The 16,324-nt window shown below is 35.4% G+C and overlaps 1 protein-coding gene across 1 annotated transcript in view; it reads left to right on the plus strand.

Moving 5' to 3' along the window:
* Ccdc178 (coiled-coil domain containing 178) overlaps window positions 1-16,324 on the plus strand; it is a 349,165-nt gene that overhangs the window by 91,246 nt on the left and 241,595 nt on the right. The window contains exons 11-12 of the mRNA XM_075971135.1: window positions 489-584; window positions 965-1,101. Coding sequence (XP_075827250.1) covers window positions 489-584; window positions 965-1,101 — 233 coding nt within the window. The remainder of the gene's footprint in view (window positions 1-488; window positions 585-964; window positions 1,102-16,324) is intronic.

Here is a 16,324-nt window from a genome sequence, read left to right on the forward strand (position 1 = left end):
AAAGTCATTTCTTCAGCTATTTAAACTATACACAAGTTTAGGGATTCGGCAATAAAAATGTCTGTCCATTATATTTAAGTTCTTTATTTCCAGTTTCAAAACCTATAGGGAAAATGTGAAAGCCAGAGAATTAAGTAGTGGATTAATCAAGTGGTTATTTTGTAAAGTGTGGAAGTGTATGCTTTTTTTCTCCTTTGCCTGTCAATGTAATGAATTATAATTTAAATTTTCCTGTAACTAAAACACATTCTATTTGTCATGATTATCCATCTGAATATTAGAAGCACTCTACTTGATTTATATCTGATTTGCTATGCCTTATCAAAATCCTATATTAGGTTTCAAGATGGGAGAAGCATGTGACATTATTTTCTACCATGTCAGTCAATGTTCATTAGGAAATCTATATAAAGTAAAATGTAGCCTCTTTCTTACTCATAAAAATGAAGGAAATCTCATCAGTTCACTTATCTTCTGTGCATTTTTAGGTAGATGATTTGAAGAGAGTGTTTGACCAATATTCCTGGAAGCAGAAAAATTTGGAGGAGCAGTACGCGGAGTTACTGAATAATTATTATTCCGAGGTGAGTAGACTATTCCTGCATTCCCACAGAGCACTACACACTCTACTTAGTTAGCAACTTGAATGATTCAAACTAATTTATTAACATTGAAAACTTAACTTTCAATTGAAATGGCATAAATGACCGGCAACTAGAATTAACCAGGCTAGCTTTAATATAAAATATTCAGCTTTAATAAGGGTAAGAAAAGGGGGACTTACAAAGCCAGAGTTCCCGTGAAGCACAGAAAAAACAAAGAGAACATGAGGAGCACACCCTCAATATTTATAAGTAAATATTAGCCTAAGGGGATCACACCCTACAAACAAGGTGATTGGTTGGGCTTCCCTTTCATTCAATTACTAAAAATGTATAAATATCTTGTATTCTATTTTATCAAGAAAAAAGCATGGGATATTGAGCTTTCTGATGTTTCAAAAGACTACACTGATATTTCAGCAAAATATCTGGCATTGTTAGAAGAAAACAAAAGACTCCAAGCTGAAATTGACACCCTCACAGAGGAAATCACAAGCAGGTAATTCAGAACTTATTATTGCTATATAGCTTTTCCAATAGATGATCTGTAATAAACCCTTCCATCATGAGTCCCTGGGGTGATATAAGCATAGTCATGTTTAATATTGCTTTAACTTAACTTAAATCTTCTACAAATGTTACTCTGTAATCATCCAAGACACTGTCAACAAACGTCCCTTAGACATGTCATCTAGAGGTTAAGAATAACATTCAACTTAGAATATGTGTGGTGATCCCCTCGTCTCTTCCAGCCCATACTCAATTCTTCCCTATAATTCCTAACCTGGTTTACTTGGCTTAGGAACCAATCTTCCTCATCCCACTTTCTATCTCAACTCTCATATTCAGTATTTCAGCAAAGACTTCTCCACACTCTAGGCATTTTTAAAATCTGCCCACAGTTCTAGCAACAATCAGCTCTGATGTGTATGCTCAATGTCTTCTGAGAGTAGGTAACATACAGTCATGATGTCTCTGCTCTAGATATTATCTTTATTGAGAAACACACATGTCTTTCTCATTTTAAGTAAAAGAATCATCAATTATTTGGTCCATTGACATTAATTTTAGAAAAGGAAAGGGGCCAGTCTCTTCACATATCCACAAGCCCTCTTGACTAGAGCACGTTCTATTCGCTGTATTATGCTATACCCGGTTTACTTTTATTATATGGCTCAAATCATGACTCAAATTCCCCTTCTAGTAACACTTGACATGTCTGTGGAATTGTATTTTTAGACTATTTTTAACTGCTCTTTCTGTACAAGCATTACTTATCCTTATGATTACAGTGCAAGAATGTGTGCGAACCACCTTCTACTGTATTGAGATGGGCACACATGTGCCTCTCCCTCATGCCTTTTATCATGCCTGAAGTGCTGTGTTATAAAAATACGCGGATGATTTCACTCTCCTCCCTCATCCACAAGGGAGATCCATTGGCTGTGATATTTTGTATCTGATCATCACACTCTCGTCGGTTGCTATAATGCCTGAAATATATTGTGCTATCAATGACGAGGTCCTGAAGGAAAGGTGGAAGGACAAAGGGAAGGATGCTGATCATAGTACTTGATAGTGATATGGAAAGTTTGTAAAAGAAAATGTGTAGTAAGTGTTTTTACCATTAGATATGATAGCATAGAGCCATTGGTAAAATTAATTTATGTATCATAAAAGGCCAAATTCTATAACTGAGTTTTCAGTTTTGGTGGTGGATAACTATGTAAGAACAGACTTCATCGGAAATGACTAAAATCCACTGTGAAAATCCACAACTTTAGATTGGCTATCACGACTGTATAGAAATGTGTAGATCACAGATCTGGATAATGTTGGTATGTGATGCTTATTTTATGTGCAAATTTTTACAATAAAGCTTGTAAAAAAATTTAAAAAACATTAAGAAGAGAAAGAAAATAAGCAAAGATGCCTTAAAAGTGAGTGAGTCAGAGAAGAGAGCCACCTACAAGAGGACACGATTGTGGTGACCAGCAGAAACAAGCAGCCTCCAGCCTTACTGGTATATAAGCAGAAAGGTTAACTTCCCACTCTCGCTGTCATCCAGCTGTACCTGCTGTGTCTGTTTTCATGCTATTCCTTCTGAGAACCCCCCCCAAATGACCAGATACCTCTGGACATGTTGCTCTAGTACCATTAGGGAGAGTGTATTACTAAGACCGCTGGTGGCTCTCATAGCTTCAGCAAGAATGTATCGGCTATCACTGCTCGTATGTCACTGGGTGAAGCTAGTCATATGGACAGATATCGTGCTAATGGGATGAACAGACAGTTAATCAAAGAAATACAAAACACCAATAAATACAAGAAAAAATGCCGGTCGCTAGGAATGTATTAAAACTACAGTGCGATGCTATTTCACCTCAGTCAGGATAGTTGTGCTCAAGAAAACAAGCAACATCTCTGCGAGATAGTTCAGTGGATGGATAAAGGTGCTTGCTTGTGCAAACCTCCTGACATGAGTTCAATTCCTGGAACTTACTTAAAGGTAGATAGAGGCAGAACAATTACAACAGTTAACCTCTGACCTCCACAAGTGTGGTATGGAATGTATGCCCCACTTTACATGTCATACATACAGAGAGAGAGAGAGAGAGAGAGAGAGAGAGAGAGAGAGAGAGAGGAGAGAGAGAGAGAGAGAGAGAGAGAGAGAGAGAGAGAGAGAGAGAGAGAGAGAGAGAGAGAGGTAGATCCATTATTCAGTCAGAAAGGAAAACAGTGCTTTGAATGAAAATAGAATAGATGGAATAAGTCAGACTCAGCAAAATGTCACCTGTTTTCTATCATACCAGAATCTGGGAGAATGAGAAAGAGAGAAAAAAACTACAGAAATACAGGAGTCTGCAGATGAAGAGGGTCTTAGTGAAAGTGGGCAGAGGGCAACAAGATTAGATAATAAAAAAGAAATAAGAACATTATACACTTTCCTTGTCTGTAGACTCTAGTTTTACTAAATATATATGTTAAGAAAAGGAGAGAGCAGTTTGAAGAAGGGAACCAGCAGGAGGAGGGTAAGAGGGAAGCATCCAGTTAAAATTCACAATTTATGTGTTTGAAATATCACAGTAAAGCCCATTTATTATTTGGAACAATGAATTTGCACTAAGAGTTTCATTGTGACAGTTGGGGCCCTCTGGCAACCTGCATTGGGAACCGCACCATGCTCAGGGTTTGCTTTCCCAGCTAAGACCGAGAGAAGTCACTTTTTTCTCTCTCCAACAATAAAACAATTTGATCCTTCAGGCGAATGTACTAATTCCTTCTGAGTGCTTCATTTGCCTTTATCCTAAATGATGTTCTATGTCGTCTTACAATTCAGTGTGAATTAACTACAATTATGTCTCCTAGATACAATAATATGCCCAAATGCCACTAATAATGAAAAAAAATATTTGACCCACAGAAATGGGGATAGAGTCCTTTGTGGCAGGGATGTCATGGGATGGCAACAGGAACAGGAAGCTTGGCTAATCACTTTTTATCCTCACACAGTAAGCAGAGAAAGAGTAGAAAGTAGGGGTGAGCTCCACATGTTCCAAGCCCTCCCTCAAGGACATACTTTCTCCAGCAGGGGTCTTCTTCCTAAACTTTAATAACCTTCCCCATAGCACCACCCACTAAGGACCAAGTGTTCAAATGTGTAAGGAGTGTTGTCTTTAAAACCACTGCACTGCGTTTGGCTTGGGTGAATCAAGCTTGCTTTCACCCTTCAAATACACTCTGGGCAGGATTTTCTTTGCCTTTGCTTCTTTGTCTTATTTTTAGATCATGTTTCTAGGACCTTTCCATTTGTCTATGTTAATGGACTTTTGTTGTTTTAGGGTTTATTTTTACTGTACATTTTATCTTTTCTTCTAAAAAAAACCCCTGTGAATAGCAATATCATTAGTAATAAAAATTAATCTAATTCCAGTGATGGAATCAGACTATTATACATGCACTTTCATTACTGAAAAGAGTCCCCACATGCTACCTTGTAACCTGGGGTTTCCCTTTCTGTACTGTGTTTGTCTATTTCCTTAACCATGGCAAAGGAAGTTTCACTTTACCAAAATCTCCATCCAATCCATGGCAATAATGTGCCCTATGATTTACTAGTACTCTGATTAAAATGGATGTATATTATAGAAAATCTGTACAAACAAACTTAAAAAGATCAAGCTTAAAATAATTTTAATACAGATATTATTATAAATGCATATTTATACATAATGAATACCTGTGATTACTGTTTTTCTCTCATATGAGATAATAAAATTTTAATACACTATTACATAAATTTCAAATATACTTAAATAGCTTTATGATTCTCTTACACAGAATATCTATGAAATATCACTGTAATATACTCAGTTTTACTGTTTGTTACAAATACTGGGGTCATAGTTTTGTGTGGAAATCTGTTTCAGTATCATTGTTTGTTTTATGAAAATGTATTAGTGGTAAGATTTCAAAACCCTTAGCATTTCTATAATGCTATGTTCTAGAAAGATTGTTTGATTATTTTAAAGACTGAGCAGTGCTTGCTCTAGTATCATAAAAATGAAGTTTTAAACTCCATTTATTTGATTATCACTAAGGTTGAATATTTATACAACCTCCCTACAATTCACAGTTTATTAATTATTTATGGACATTTCCCAGGGTAAAATGAAGAAGTTAGGTTTCCAGGAACCAACGTTTCTTTCCTAAACACCCACAGCTTTGTGCAGCTGGAATCTGTATAGCAAGTTCATTTTATATATTCATGTTCAAGTTTTTTCTTACTTATCAAATTATTTGCAAGTTAATCTGGCTTCAGTGTAGCTGACATTTAGTGAACATTAAAATATACTTAGTATATTGGTATAGAAGCAACAATTTCAGATATGAAAAGTAATGTTCAAACCCAGGCAGCAAGCATGCTAATGAACCATGTGTTCCTGCCTCCATTTGCACACACACATACATGCATATTTTATGTGTTTTTATGTTGTAAGTAGGATAAGCAAGCACTACAAACCTAGAAGCCAATGTGACAGATAGATATTAAGTCATTTTATGATATTTTGATTCAGTTGAGAATAAAAATACATGAAGGGAACTAAATACTGTATACTGGTTAGGTTTCTACAGCCCTTACCTAAAAGTAGACTTATCGAGGAAGAGGGATTTCAACTGAGGAACTGCTTTGATCAGGGCATGTGGGCATGTCTGTTTGGAGTTTTCCTACTTGCTGATTGATGGAGTATGGACTCATCCACTGTAGGTGGTGTCACCCTGGACTGGTGTTGGGAACTAGCCTTGACAAAAGTACCTCTTGCCAGGGTAGAGGGTGTGAGGATCAGAAAAATAGTAAAGAGGAAAAAAAATAAAATAAAATAATAAAACAGTAAACATTGGGTAGTATCAGGAGGGAGTTTCGGTGAATAATAAAATCTCCACATTTAATTTTCCATACGCCTTTATACCCCAATACAAAAGGGGGAAGAAGACAACAAAAGACTTCTTTAACATGATACAAAGGACAACTCGAACAGTTAATTGCTTCAACACTTTGAGACATCAAGTCAATAGCATTCTGTTGTTTAGGCAGTGAACCCACATTAGACCAAGTATCCTGAAGGCAGCCGCTCTTCAGTTACCCTCCTATTATAAAATAAACAGAAGTTTGCTTACATATCCTGACCATCTGTCAGGATGGAGTGGATCTACCTATATGAGCCATCTTAATGCCAAAAGAACCAGGATATGTATCCCTGCTTGTTGTCAACAACTTTTAGCAACTTCCAAACTCTCTGACCATCATGCAAGGTAGAAATAGGCTCACATTTTTGGGCTTCCACAGACTGGAAGTCCTTGGAAGCAGGATAAAAGTAGCTGAACATGAGCCTACAAACAAGGAAGGAGGCAGCTTTCCTCCATAGTTCCAGCCTCTGCTTCTGTTTGAATTCCTCTCCTGACTTCCATCAATGATTTACCAGATACATAAGCCAACTAAACCCCTTTCTTCCCGGTACAGCTGGTCATGGTATTTGTCACAGTAATAGAGAGGAAACTTGACAGAAATTGGTGCCAGAAGTGGGCTGGAGTATTGTGGAAAGCTTTTAGAACTTTGAGGTAATTACGAGACAAATAAATCTGTTCTTCCCAAATGTGTTTATGATCCTGATGCTTTAATCACAAACTCAGAAACCTAACCAGAATATTCTCAGAACCCTATTAAAGATTTCATAGTAGTGATCATTGCACAATTTAAATTTTGCAAAAACAAAACCTTTTTGGTAGAGCTACCAGATGAAATTAAATGTATAGAATAAAAAATAACAATGAAAGATTGGAAGGTGATTATATGCTTGAAAATGAAGTAGGGAAAGGTACAAGGGTTGTTGTCTAGGAATTATTTTGACTCATGTTCTAAAACAATAGAAAGAAGTTTATCAACATCATTGAATGTGAATGTAAATCAAGACTGCATATTGGTTTTCTGGCCTATAGACCCAAATAATCACACAAAAAGTATGTTACTTACAACACTGGTTGGCCATTGACTTAGGTGTATTCCTAGCTAGCTCTTACATCTTAAACTAACTCATTTCTATTCATCCATGCATTACCATGAGGTTGTGGTCTACCTGTAAGGTTCTGGCATCTTTCTCCTTTGGCAGTTACATGGCATCTGCATGACTCTACCGTCTTTCTTCCTCTGTCTCTGCTTATATTTCCCACCTTGCTATATTCTGCTCTGCCATAGATCAAAGAAGCTTCTTTGTTAACCAATGGTAATAAATCATATTCACAGCATACAGAGGGAAACCCCACATCAGTAAAATGTCAAAGTACTTTGAATTCTCAAACAAGCATCTTCATATCTATGATTTAATCTCTCTTAAGACACTAATTTTCAGGATATGGAACGATATGGGGCAAATTAAGGTTTTGATCGCAGGTAAGATAAATTTTTCCCAAAATATGAAAGGTCAGAATCATCAAATCAGAACTTTTTGGCATCCTTTAAATGCACACATCTTGGTTGATCATGACACTAATATTTACATTAACGATACAATGGATTAAAATATTACTCTTTAGAAAATTCATATAAAACACAAGTCAAAGTTATTCTATGAATAGGAAGTTGGGAGCTACTGAAAAGAAAATGACAAATATTGTTAGAAGATTTCATAGAAGCAAGAGTGTCTAGCGGTTGGCTACTTTGCTTCTCTAATTTTTCAGCTTAAACCCCAATATCTGTCCGTGGGTTTTTATTAGTTGTACTACATCTGATGATAATGTTTGGGTTATAAATTCAAGAAAAAGCCACATGCCTGTGACTTTGCAGCCACTGGTATAAGCCAGAGCTACACGTGGGAGCTCTGGGAGATGCCACCCAACCGGCTAGGTTTTCCTTTTTTCTCTCCTGGTGGTCTTTCTCTGAACCCGCTCTCTAGCTGCTGCCAAACTAGGTAATTGTAACTACCTTAAAATCCTGCCTAGCTTTTAGTGTTTTATGAAGCATCAGTCAGCCTCAAATCTTCATTATCAGTGGCAGCAGATTTGGTGAGAAAACTGCAAATTCTTAAAAGGAAGAATTAAATAAAACAGAGATTTTCCACATTAAAAAAATGGGAAGCATAATTATGATTGAGAAAGTTAGGTCTTTATATGATTATGTAATGCATGATTTAAAGATGGAACAATAAAATGAAGGGAAAATCAACTTAACTGGAATTGACATACTATTAATTATCATTTTTATAATCTTTATTGTCATTTTGATGATCCTTGGTTTATCTCTTAAAAGTTGATTGGTATGAATGCTAAGATACAGGCCAACATAATAAAACTGATTATAGAGATATTCAAATTCAGACAGAGGAAATTAATGGAGAACCAATTTCAGCATTGCATTATAAGAGAGGAACAGCATAAGATTTTCAAACAACCAACCTTAATATATCCAGTAACCTTATAGGAATTGTCAAATGATAGATATCCACAAGACCCTGTAAAAGTTGAATGGACACATGTAGCAATATTAGATTTAAGGAGATTCAAGGAAGTGATAGTCTAATATGGCATGCTTTTATCTTTTTTGAAGCAAATGTTAAACTCATGGTCAACTTGTAATAGAATTATTCCTAAAGACTAAAGAGAAGTGGTTACAGCAGTTTTGAAACCTGGTCCACAATTTCAATGGACGACCTGGTTGGAAGAAGAAGCTAAGACCATTGAAAGACAGAGAAGAGTGAGAGGTGTGGAAATTTCCCAACATCAGCTTCTTGGAGAAGAAGATTATGCTAATATATAAAGTCAAATGCTATATGATGGTCACATCTTGGCTTTATTCTGTGCAGCAGTTTTGAATGCTAGTGACAGAATTGGAGAAGTAGGAAGTAAGACTAAGCCATTTACTAAAACCATATAGGACCCAAAAGAATCCTTCACTGATTTCTTACAAAGATTGACATCAGCAGTAAATAGAATGATACCAAATACAGACTATACAAATAATAATTGACTCTCTTGTTTTTGAAGATACTATAATGGTAACAGATCTAAGAGCTGTTAGTAGGGTAATTCAGCCAATGGGCTCTCTACAATCTGGAATTCCTTTGCTTTCTTTATTGCCTAAAGGATGTCCTCTTATAGTTACTGATAGAAAAGATTGTTTCTTTACTATACCTTTACAAGAAAAAGAGAAAAATTTGCCTCCATAGGGCCTACATAAATGATTCTTAGCGAATAAGAGATATCAGTGGAAGATTCTCCCATGGAGAACGTTAAATAGCCTTACCCTGTGCCAATATTTTGTAAGTCAGCCATTGAAAATAATACATAAGCAATTTTCTCTATATATTGTTTACCATTACATGGAGGATATCTTTTTAGCTGATTTAAGTATAGAAACTTTAGAAAGAATGTTTAAAGAAGTAGAAAAAAATTTGTCTTGTTGGGGATTAAAAATTGCTCATGAAAAAAATACAAAATGGAGATTCTATTAATTATTTAGACTATAAAATATGTTTATAAAACCTTAGACTCCAAAAATTTTAAATTAGAGGAGATCAATTACAGACTCTTAATGACTGTCAAAGGGTGATAAGAGACATTTCCTATCTTTTGGGAAGAAAGTGATGAGCTGAATAATTTATTCAAAACCTTAGAAGGTGACAAGGATTTCTAAAGTTGCCAGAAATTATCCCTTGAACCTGAGAAAGAATTGGCTTTGGTGGAAAAGAAATTACAGAATGCACATGTGGCGATGAAGCTCAAATGCAGTCTAGTCATATTATACTTTAAACATTGCCTTACAGGAATTTCAGTGCAGAGGGAAGATATTACCTTAGAATGGATCTTTTGACAAAATAAACTGAATAAAAAATAAAAAAATGTGGAAAAGGTCTCTGAGTTCATTATAAAAAAGAAAATCAAGACTTCATCAATTAGCAGGAAGAAACCCAGGAGAAATTATAGAACCATTTACTAATGATGAAATTGACAAATTATGGGCAGAAAGTGAACCCTGCCAAAAAGCTTGCAGCAATTTTTTTTGGAGGGGGGATTAACAACAAATATCCCAAAAGCAAGAGAATTCAGTTTATAAAGAGAACTAGCTGGATTCTTTCTCATATTGTATGGGAAACACCAATATCTGGAGTTCTTACATTTTGTACTGATAAATCAGGAAAGGAATGATGTAAATCAGAATATTTAAGTAAAGTTTATATAATCCCTTATTATTTGATCCCAAAGTCAGAATTATATGCTATTTTAATGGTACTAGTGGATTTCACATAACCTCTCAACATAATTACTGATTTGCAATGTGCAGAAATTGTTTTGCGTATTGAAACCACTTAATTTGTACCTGATGATAAAGAATTGATTTTACTATTTATTCAATTACATAAAATAATCAGGAATAGGAATCATCCCATATACATAACACACATCCTATTTCATATGGGTCTGCCAGGTACTCTAGCAAAAAGTAGTGAAGAAATTGATGAACTATTAATTGGAATGTGCTGGAGACCTCAGAATTTCATAAGAAAACATCATGTCAATAGCAAAAGTTTGAAAAAGACTTTTCCATCATCTGGCAGCAAGTCAAGTAAATTATAAGGAAATGTCCTACTTGTTCGTTATACAAACAAACACCACTACATATAGGAAGTAACCCAAAGAGTACAAGATGAATGTGTTCCATTTTGTAGAATTTGGAAAACTAAAATATATACACTACACCATTGATACCTATTCAGGTTTTCAATGGGCAATTGCTTTGAGTTCAGAAAAGAATGATTCAGTAATCACACATTTGCTAGAAGTTATGGCCATCATGGGTATACCTGTACAAATAAAGACAGACAATGCTCCAGAATATACCTCTAATAAAATGAAACAGTTCTTTGCTTAATTATAATAGGAAGCATATTACATGTCTACCACACATTTCTACAGAGCTAACAGTTATAGAAAAATCCAATCAAACACTAAGGGTCATGATAGATAAGCAGAAAGAGGTAATAAAGACCCCTAAAAATAAATTTCTTAGTGCTTTATTAACTTTGAATTTTCTAAATGCTAATGAGAAAGGAACAATAGCACCCAAAAGACATTGGATAGTAGAAAAAACTATGGAATTAAATCAGCTTGTATACTTTAAAGATGTGTTGACCAAAGAAGAGTAATCAAAGCATATGTTATGTTGTGGAAGGGGTTTTTCTTTTGTTTCCACAGGAGAGGAAAAGCTATAGATACCATCAAAATTGATAAAGATTCAATTTGAACAAGAGATACCTCTTAATTAGAAGAGATAATAGTTCATCAAATGGCATGGCCATTTAATCTAAACTAACCTATAAAACTAACAAATGCTTTTTATTTTGATCAGATATAATTTACCAAAAGAGAATTCAAAATTTATAAGATATATAAATTCATATATATGTGATAAATAAATATATAAAATATATATTAAACTTTTTGTGATAATATATTAATGGTCATATAGAGTACTAACTAATTCTAGAAAAAAATTCATCTACTTTCCTGTACATGATTTTGGGTTTGAATCTCTATCAGTTTTCTACAGTGGACCATAATGAAGCCTAACAGCAACCTATGAAGTCTCTGAAAGGAGGGTGGGGGACCCATGATGAAATCATTAGGACTATGATAATACCACTAAGATGAAAAATACCACCTAAGTTTGAAATACAAATTGCTCAGAATAATTTTGAGTTGGCTAGCTGAGATGTGTAGCGGCGTAAACGAATGCAGACAGTTTGTAAAAATATATATATAGTTTTAATGTAGAAATAGACTTACAGAACCACCGTTCCCGCGGAGACCAGGAGAGTAGAAGAAGAGGAAGCTCTGAGCATGCTCGCCAAATTTATAGGCAGACATTAGCCCGAGGCGAACACGCCCCCTAAGGGGCGGGACTTATCCCTACATCTCCCCTTTTTGTCTAAATAAGACAGAACTAAACCAAATACAACTACATACAATAACAACAAATAATAAATATAACAAACAATATTGAGAACAAAAGCTTTGCTAAACATTCTATCTCAAGGAGTCCAAATAATGTAAAGAGTAACTACAATTATATAATCTTCAACTCTGTCAAAGATCTGAGAAGGGAATAAACACTACTCAACAAACGAGATATATCCAAAATGTGCAACAATTGACAGAGACAACTGACTACCTGGGCAATCACCCAAAGTCTCGTTTGCAATGTTGAGTCAACCAATTTTGGCTAAGGCCTAACATAACTGACATACCATTATTAAAGGCAAGGAACTTTTCAAAACTATCTTACCCTGTCTTGGCAGGATATGACAGTCCTGTTTTATCCATTGATGCACGCTCTGTATCTGTGTCAGTGGTTGAGGTATAGGCATTTCTTTGCCCAAAGGCCAGTTCTGCCAAATAGAAAGGCTCCAGGTGGAGTGTCTTTGGTGCTCAACATTCTCTCGGGAATGGAGTGGTGTTGCCAGGAGCAATTGTGTCTCACTATCACGAAACTCTGAGTTAGATTAAAGGCCATTTTCTACAGCTCTTTGAAGAGGTTGAAGATTATCTATCTATACTGAGTATAATCTCTATATATCTAAAGAACCTGATTAGTCTGATTATAAATGACAAACTTAGATGACTATTTATCTATATAATTCTCAATATCTATCTAACTTAAAGACTAAGACAATAAACAACTGTGTAACAAATGAGGATAATGACCTCCAAATATAAACACTGTAAAAATATACATTGCAATATGGTAAATATATATCAATGCACAAACATTATATAAGTATCTTAATCAGAGGTAGAAATGTACATTGCAATATGGTAAATGTATACAATATATATATCAATACAATATATGTCAATACATAAAAATGTTTTAAACAGACATAGAAACATGCATGCATACAATAGTCAATATAATTTAACTTTGTTTCAATATACAAGAATTGATACCAATATATTTGTCTAAAAGCAGTAACTCACAATTATAAATCTATAATCCCATCATTCCCTCTCTTTTTTTTTTCAAAATGATCCCTGAGCTTATAAAATTCCTCCCCCAACCTCCCAACCCCTAAATGATGTCCCTAAACCCAGGGGTAAACTTTACTGGGAGAGGGGACGTCGTCCTCTAGAATTACTTCCAGCTGTCATGGGGGCGACGTTCTTTCTGGGGGATCCTGTGAAAGTAAAATGATGGTTAAATTTCAAGATCAATGTCTTTTAAAATTGCAAATAGTCTCTGAGTATTTTGTGGAGGTCTGGCCAGAATGTTGTACAAGATGTGCACCATTTCAGCTAACCAAGTTGGGATCGTCTTGTGCAGCTGGTATCCAAAACAGGTCTTGTAGTAGCGCTATCAGTATCATGACGTCATCTCAACCAGGTAGAGTTGTTGTTGTGGGGCCCCATCTTCTTCCTGGAAACTTCAAATGTCACTTCGGGAAAAACTCATTATTCATTGTGAAAAACTTAAACATTAATCATATAGACATATATATACATACATATATATATTCAATAAAAGGCATGATATATATATTCAATGAAAAGTATGATAGATATGAAGAAAAGCAAGGATGTTTTCTAAACTCATATTTCTTTCTGTCCCATATCATGGCTCTTGACATGAGACAGAAACTCCAGAAACTCTGGGTTTTTCTCTTACTAACAGGCTTGGAATTGGAGAAGGACTGAGCCAGAGTCCAACTTCAAAACCAGCTCTATATATTTATAAAGAAATGTTTAATAAGATATATAAATAAAAATTAATACTTACAAAATGTGTCCATCCATCAGTAATTAAATATTCAGGGTTCCTTAATTTCTTTGAAGATGAGTGTTTTCCTGTGGAGATAAGAAAAGAACCCCGCCTCCAAACCTATCTGTATTTCTTACCATCAGTATGTTCGCCATCCTTATGAAAGAATTGTTATTTATCTTTTCCAAGTGGCTTCTCTTCTTCAAACCGAACCTTTATTAATTTTGATGGTATCCACAATTTTTCCTCACCTGTGGAGATAAGAGCAAAACCCCTTCCCCAACGTAGCACATATCCTGGCTTCCATTGTGAGGTCAGCACATCCTTGAAATAAACTGGTTGATTTAGTTCAGTAGACTTTTCCATTATCCAATGTCTTTCTGCAGCCGTTGTTCCCTTCTCATTAGCGTTGAGAAAATTCAAGGTTAACAAAGCATTATGTAGCCTATTTCTGGGGGTGTTTTCCACCCCTTTCTGTTTGTTCAACATATCTTTTATAGTTCGATTTGATCTTTCTATGACTGCTTGACCTGTAGGATTGTATGGTATACCTGTAACATGCTTGATATTGTAATAATCAAAAAACCGTTTCATTTTCCTAGAAACATAAGCAGGACCATTGTCCGTTTTTATTTGTGTAGGTATACCCATGATAGCCATGACTTCAAATAAATGAGTGATTACTGAATCAGCTTTTTCTGAACTTAAAGCAGTTGCCCACTGAAAGCCTGAATAAGTGTCAATGGTGTGATGAACATATTTTAATTTGCCAAATTCTGCAAAGTGGAACACATCCATCTGCCAGATTTCATTCCTTTGGGTGCCCTTTGGATTAGCCCCTGCAGGCAGTGGCGTTTGGTTATAGAAAGAGCAAGTAGGGCATTTCTTTACAATCTCCTTAGCTTGTTGCCATGTAATTGAAAACTCTTTCTTCAAACCTTTGCTATTAACATGATGTTTTTTATGAAATTCAGAGGCTTGTAGCACACTACCAATCAGTAATTGATCAATTTCTGCATTACCTTGTGCTAGAGGACCTGGCAGACCCGTATGGGATCGGATGTGTGTTATGTACATAGGGCAAAGCCTGTTCCTGATCAAATCTTGAACCTGGAGAAACAATGAGGTTAGTTCAGTATCATCAGGTATAAATTCAGCAGTTTCAATATGTAAAATAACTCTTTCTGCGTATTGTGAATCTGTAACTATATTAATAGGTTCTTTAAAATCCCTTAGCACCATAAGAATGGCATATAATTCTGCCTTCTGGACAGAATTATACGGACTTTGTTCCACCTTATCCAAGTCTTCTGATTTGTAACCTGCCTTCCCTGATTTATTGGCGTCAGTATAGAATGTACGGGCTCCAGTTATTGGAGCATCACGGACGATTCGAGGAAGAATCCAAGAAGTTCTCTTTATGAAGTTGAGCCGCTTGCTTTTTGGATAGTTATTATTAATGTCTCCCAAAAAATTAGCACAAGCTCTTTGCCATGGTTCATTATCTTCCCATAATTTCTTTAGTTCATCAGCAGTGAAGGGCACTATAATTTCTGCTGGGTCTATGCCTGCTAGTTGACGAAGTCTCAGCTTGCCTTTTATAATTAACTCAGAGACTTTTTCCACATAAGTTTTCAGTTTCTTACTTGGTTTATGTGGTAAAAAGATCCATTCCAAAATAATATCATCTCTCTGCATTAAAATTCCTGTAGGAGAAATTTTTGATGGTAGTATGACAAGAATACAATCGAGCTCTGGATTCACCCTGTCCACATGTGCCTGTTGTAATTTTTCCTCAATCATTGTCAGTTCCTTTTCTGCTTCAGCTGTTAATTCTCTGGAACTGTTTAAATCTTTATCACCATCCAAGGTTTTGTTCAAATGAATTATTAGATCAGGTGTTATTCCAATAGCTGGTCGTAGACTGGAAATGTCTCCTAACAGTCTTTGAAAGTCATTAAGAGTCCGTAGGCGATCTCTCCTAATTTGTGCTTTTTGTGTCTTAATTTTTTGGAAACCTATTTTATAACCTAAATAATTAACAGAATCTCCCTTCTGAATCTTTTCAGGAGCGATTTGCAATCCCCATTTAGGTAAAAGTATCTTTATTTCTTCAAACAGTCTGTTCAAGGTATCCATGTTTGAATCGGATAACAAGATGTCGTCCATGTAATGGTATACTATAGATTTGGGAAATTTCTTGCATATTATTTGCAATGGTTGGTTCACAAAATATTGGCACAGGGAGGGGCTATTTAACATACCCTGGGGGAGAACGGTCCAGTGGTACCTCCTCGAAGGTTGAGAATTGTTATAAGTAGGCACTGTGAAGGCAAATTTTTCTCTATCTTTTTGCAAAGGTATAGTGAAAAAAACAATCCTTTAAATCAATAACTATGAGAGGCCATCCTTTTGG

This window comes from Microtus pennsylvanicus, chromosome 4 (genome assembly GCF_037038515.1).
Source record: "Microtus pennsylvanicus isolate mMicPen1 chromosome 4, mMicPen1.hap1, whole genome shotgun sequence".
Taxonomy (NCBI): Eukaryota; Metazoa; Chordata; class Mammalia; order Rodentia; family Cricetidae; genus Microtus; species Microtus pennsylvanicus.